The following is a 6,000-nucleotide window of genomic DNA, read 5'->3' as shown; positions in this document are numbered from 1 at the left end:
CTTTCCTTAAAAACAACCTACTAGATATTAATCTCATGCCTGCTAAGTGTTGGTTGGTGTTTTGTTTTTTGTTTTTTTTATAAAAAGGAGAAATAGTGAAAAAAATGTCTTTCTGCTTTCTAAAATCAAACATACACTTTACAGAAAATATATATATATATTGAACTATAATCACTAGGGCTAACTACTGCTGAAAATGGTAAAAACATCCAGCAGCTGTATGCCACAGAATTTGGTCCCATTCTGATAAATTTTTGATCCTGACATTTGGGGGGAAAAAAAAAGTTTTAATAAAAAGGAAGAGAAAGCATGAAGTTGATTAAGGAGTGCCTGAGCTCACTAAGAAGAAATGATGATGTGGTGTTTTAACCTGCCTTTGATCACATGAGAAGGTTGCCAAGAGAGCTGCCTCAAAAAACTGTTTTGATTCATCCCAAAACTAATCATCTGAGGCTATCATATTCAACTGAAAAATGCATTCATCTAAAAATGAGGTGGCCTCACAGTTCCTGACAGGTCATGTAAGCATCAAACCCAATGGGAGGTATGTAGAAATTACACTTGGGCAGCACAAAGAGGCAGGTGAAGTACAGCATTTCAAGAGTCATCTAAAGCACACATCTTCACTGAGGAAACCTGCCAAACACCAGTACAGTTAGGTAATCTTTATCATATAGATCAACACATAATTGTTGTAGAATAAAGAAACATCCGTAAGGTTTACTAGAAATTATTACTCACCTGATAATCCAATGCTTCATATATGTTTTAAGTGAAATACTGCTTATTCCTGTAAAACTACTTACAATGTCAGAGATGTTGGCAGTGCCATATCTTGCAGTGTCTCCATCAAGAAACTGGAATTCAAAGGAGCGGCTAGAAGAAGGATGAGCCTGGCTTACCTTAGGTCATTCACATTACTTTTTCTGCCCCAGGTAGAAAATGCAAGAACTTTCCCTTTAACAATATTTGCTGTTGGTATTAAATTGTGGTTTGGACTCAATACTTGGCAAACTCATTCCCATAGCTGTGAGACTTGGTCATTTAAAAAAAAAATAATAATTTCAATCCTTTCTGACACCCTCTAAGTTTCTGATCACAAGGAAAAGAAAGCATTTCTTCATACAAGATGCTTCCTCCTCATTCAAAATACAAAGGGCTTAGACAAAGCAGTGAGAGGAAACTAAGCCCCTCCAAGACAGAAATGATGAAATGCAGAAATGATGGAATGTGTTAAGGTAACTATATTTACCTTTAATAACTTCATTTGAAATAATGTCGCTATGTTCTTCTCTGCAAGGAAACATCTTTTTTTGAGAAGCAAACTGGCAATCTATTCTGCATTACACACAGCACAAGAGCATAGGTAAGGATAGAAGAAAAAAATAAAGCATACATGTAATGAAATTAATCAAAAGGTTGGTACAGAAAAATTTAAGTGCAAAGATGCTTTGGTCCAAAGTTAGGTGAATTGAAACAGACTTCAGCAAGGCTGAGGAGATGTCAGCCTCCAGCAGAGGGGAAACAGTATGCAGGTATTAAAGAGTTCAGCCATTTCTGCACTAAACACAGACAAATCCAATTAAATACATATTCATATTAAAAATATATGCATTTAATAGAAAGCATGTGTACACACAGGCATGTATATACATGGACAATCACAATGCCATATTTACATGAACAATGAGTTTGGCTTACAATGCACTGTCTTGACAGTAAATTAGTGGCAACTCTTCACACGTTCCAAATAATAGTTAACATTCAATTTATTTATATACACATGTAGTACAGTGTTGTCTGTTAAGAACAGAAAGATTAAATCAACGTACATACAGATGACAGACAGAAAAATAATTCCTCCTTAACTACATTTGAGTGCATTTTCTCTCATTTACAACCCCATACACTGAGAGTTGTATGTAAGTCAAGGTAGGACAAGCTTGTGTTTGAAAATGCCAAGGGGAAAACAGTTTATATAAATAAATGCATGAAATGTATATATTTACAATACCTACAGCATATAAATTATTTTACAATTAATCTAAAACAAGGTACTACGGTATGTTGACAGCCAGCTGAATCTTGGACTGATTTGTCATGAGTAATGTCATGACTAACATTGGAAGGTCTTTGGTTGACCAAACAGCCTAGAATAGCTCAGGGCACATCATGGCTCAGTCCTAAAACAACACTTTTGATGTTACACCAAACTGAAGACTGTGTTAACAACTTCCTACGTGCAAATGAAAGAGGAAAATTTGTGTTCCCGGTATGTCATGAAACACCCATCAACTGAAAAGAATAGTGTTTCTGGAGAATCCCTAGAAACATTTGTATGTCAGTAAATAGATACCTTCATTTTTTAAGCATGCACATCACTACTACTGCTACCTGTATAAAGAGTAATTCAGAAACATGGACCATATGTACATGAACCCAAATCAATAAATGCAAATTAAGCTCCCAGACTTGGGTCATTTTTACTTTCTTCCTCCACAAAGAGTACTATTTTCTGGCCACGCAGTGCTGAATTTTCAGAGAAAATGCAGAGACTGTTATTACTGCTGAAGATACCGTGCTTATTTTCCAAAATCATGTGAAATTGTCCTTGTCTTGAATTAAACACTACGGGCTCCCCACACTGTTTAGCAGCATCTAGCAGCATCCAGGACCGAGCCTTTGAAAACAAACAGTAAAGACATCTCTGGAAAGTGGTTTATCTTCCGTGCTTGTGCTGATATTGACTTTTCTCAGAAAGCATCTTCACTCTCTGCAATGTCAATGATTATATGGAGCAAGTCTTCAAAAGTTGGGCGTCCCTCCGGTTTCTAAAAACAAAAATGTGTACAGCTGTGATGAGACAATAACAAAGCTTTGTTGGTTTGAGTAAATTCTTGGTCTTAGTATCATTCTGCAGCAATGACTTCACCACTTTATTAAATGTGATGTAGAAAAAAAATACTCCCTCATGTAGGTTTTGAATGCATTGCAGTTTCATAAAGTGTCACTTTTACTTCTGTGCTATGAAAAACTATAATATGTATTGCTGGACTACACCCTTCCTGCAATTCATTATTTTGCATAATGCCACACATTCATTTTTCTCTCTATACCCATCCCCACCGCAGCCTCAGTATATTATTCCAATCTTGCTTTATGCAACTTGTTTGTGCTCCTAAACATTCTGAGCATTATTCTCTGAAATCTTTTACTTCCGTATTATTTTTCACATAATGCAATGAGATTGCATTGTAGACTTATGTGATATTATTCTTCATTTATTCTTTTGTCCATATAATTCCCTGTGTTAATATCCTCTTTGTTTTGTTTAACCAAAACAATACAGTGAGACAGACCTTAATGACAGAGTTAATGTAACATCTTTTGAATGAGAGTGTAAATTGCACCTTTCCTCCACTTATCAACCTACATAAATTTGTATCACCTGCTGAATTTTGAAGCCTCACACACTTCTCAAATAATTAATAAATTGATCAAGCAAGGACTGAGGTACCTAATCATATTTTATGACAAAGACTGACTGCATGTTGCCATTATTTGTGCCCCATTTGTGATTTGCAAAGATTCCTTCTCTCATACAATGTTTGCTTAGACTTTAATGTTAATAACCCCTCATGAAATCAATACATATTTAATCAATGAATTGATGTTCACATGAATTCTAAAAATACATCTATATTGAAGAAGTGTTAACAAATAACGTAGTTATCTTACAGGTGATTAATTAGTCCTTTTTAATGGACATTTCAAGCAGGTTACCAAATACAAATAAAACTTAATGATCTATAATTTCCTGGCTCCTGTGAGAAGCCTTTTGGGACCATAGACATGTTTGTTATTTTTCAGCCCTCCAGGGCACTGTAGTTTTTAACCTGTTTTTCATTTCATAAACCAACTGCTCTGTAAGCTTTAGATATTCACCAGTCAATTTGGTGACTAACTACTTGTTCCAGCACCTTCTCAGTCAAGACATATGTCACACAGTATGTCATCTTTCTTACAGGAAAAGAGCAGGCTTTCCTCAGCATCCAATGCAGAAAAGACAAACTAGAAATCAATCATTTAGCTCTTTCCATCCCTAGTTCCTCTGAATGCTCTCTGAAAACTGGAGGCAAAAAATACAACTAACCTTTTCAGATGGTTTCTGCTTTAATAACACGTTTCCATGGTATTAAATTGAAGCAATATGGAAACAAGTCCTCAATTCTGGACTATTTTGACTAATACAGTTTTACTAGCAGTGCTTGTACACAGAAATAATCATGATCAGTTAAGACTTACTGATTATTTCATTTTATTACTAATCTTACAGTTCATTTATTTCACAGAAATTTCTTCAGTGGCTTTTGTCATTACAGCTGTGCACTTGAAAACCTGAGAGAGACATATAGGTCCAAGACTGTCAACTCTTAGATCACAAGGAAACAGGCTCATACCTTTTTATTTTCTCACCCACATTCTGTGTGCAAAGCATGTGTTCAATTAATCTCAGTTGTATCAGAACTATATTTGACTGCTCTGCCCACTTTCTCCCTCCCTCTCCCTTCTCTCCTGAGGTATGTATTTGTCACTGAACTAAAGCCATTCTCACATTGATCCCTATACAAAACAATTCCCTCTACTTGACTCAATTGACTCTCTTGTTGCAGCAAATTTACAAGTTGTCTACAAATATTCAGCTGTGGTCAACGTCTCACCTACTGCACCCTATTTTTTATGCACTATCTGCAATAGATAAAGGAGAACCTTCTTATCCTTGAATTCCTCATTATGCCTCTCTCACACCACCTGAACAGAAAAGACACCCTGTTCTTTTCTGTCCTAGCAGCCAACAGCTATTATCCTCGTATGAACACTGTTCATTAAGAAATAAGTCTTCTGGGATCTCAGGCCTTGATGCCCTGGTTACAGGAAGAATGCTGCAATACAGATTGATTGTTGTTGCTGGATTGACCTTTTTTTCAATTCAAAGGCAAAAATAAAAACGTGCCTACCTCCTGCCAGCACATCATCATGACTTCATACACCTGCTTGCAGGCCAGTTTGGGGCGGTACAAGCGATGTCCTTGGCTAACCATAGTTACCACATCATAGTTGGAACTTTTTTCGAAGGGCATTTTTCCTTCTGTAAACACTTCCCACATTAAAACACCTAAAAAATTTAAATAAGCATTAGGAAAATAAGCAAATAATTTATTAAAATAAATGTCTGGACTCAGGCTTACTAAAAGAAAAATAGTTTGAGATCCATATTACAGAACAAGCACTTACATGTCGTCACCGAATAAACTTTACTCTAGTAGCACGTGTTTTAATACATGACAGCTCTAACAACCTCTGTGGAGCTTCATGCAAGCACAAAACCACGGCAAATGATTTCTGTGAGCTCCTTCTTAGATGTGTGAATACTACATGATAACTAGAATTTAACCGGAATTGACAAAATGTAAAAATAGTGCTTTGTTTCAGTGATAAACACCTTACCGAATGACCAGACATCTGACTTGCTGCTGAATCGACTGTAATTAAAAACTTCTGGTGGGCACCACTTCACAGGAAATTTAGCCCCCGAGGAACTTGTGTACTGATCATCAAGGACATACCTAAAAAGAAAACATCATGTCTTTCAGCTGGCCTCCGTGCCTACAAATCGTTACTTAGATCTGGAACTGAGTATTTGCAGCTCATATTGCCACCTAAAGGCCATGACTTAGTATCACATGAGAAAATAGGCTTCATCAGACCTGCACTAGTGTCTCAGGCAAGACACTGTTTCTTTTTCTGCTACCTTGGAGTCTTCTAAAGCCTAGGCCACTTGCAAGTCAAATGCCCATATTACAAGAAAAACAATACAAAATATTTCATTTCTTGCTCTGTTTCTCACTGGTCAGTCTGAACTTAGACACGGGGACATGCAAGAGCAGAAGCACAGAAAAGTGGCAAAAGTCAAGCAGGTCATGTTTCAACAACTATTGT

The 6,000-nt window shown here is 36.5% G+C and overlaps 1 protein-coding gene across 4 annotated transcripts in view; it reads right to left on the bottom strand.

Annotated features, from left to right (window-relative positions):
- Positions 1–1,587: 1,587 nt before the first annotated feature.
- TEC (tec protein tyrosine kinase) overlaps positions 1,588–6,000 on the bottom strand; it is a 56,429-nt gene continuing 52,016 nt past the window's right edge. For all 4 annotated transcript variants that reach the window (XM_090139471.1, XM_031588555.2, XM_090139472.1 and 1 more), the window contains 3 exons: positions 5,509–5,627; positions 5,019–5,176; positions 1,588–2,831 (listed from right to left, as the gene is read on the bottom strand). In XM_090139471.1, coding sequence (XP_089995597.1) covers positions 2,754–2,831; positions 5,019–5,176; positions 5,509–5,627 — 355 coding nt within the window. In that variant the 3' untranslated portion in view covers positions 1,588–2,753. The remainder of the gene's footprint in view (positions 2,832–5,018; positions 5,177–5,508; positions 5,628–6,000) is intronic.

Source organism: Phasianus colchicus, chromosome 4 (assembly GCF_987193195.1).
Source record: "Phasianus colchicus chromosome 4, bPhaCol1.hap1.1, whole genome shotgun sequence".
NCBI classification, from domain to species: domain Eukaryota; kingdom Metazoa; phylum Chordata; class Aves; order Galliformes; family Phasianidae; genus Phasianus; species Phasianus colchicus.
This window is presented reverse-complemented; position numbering and strand designations above follow the sequence as displayed.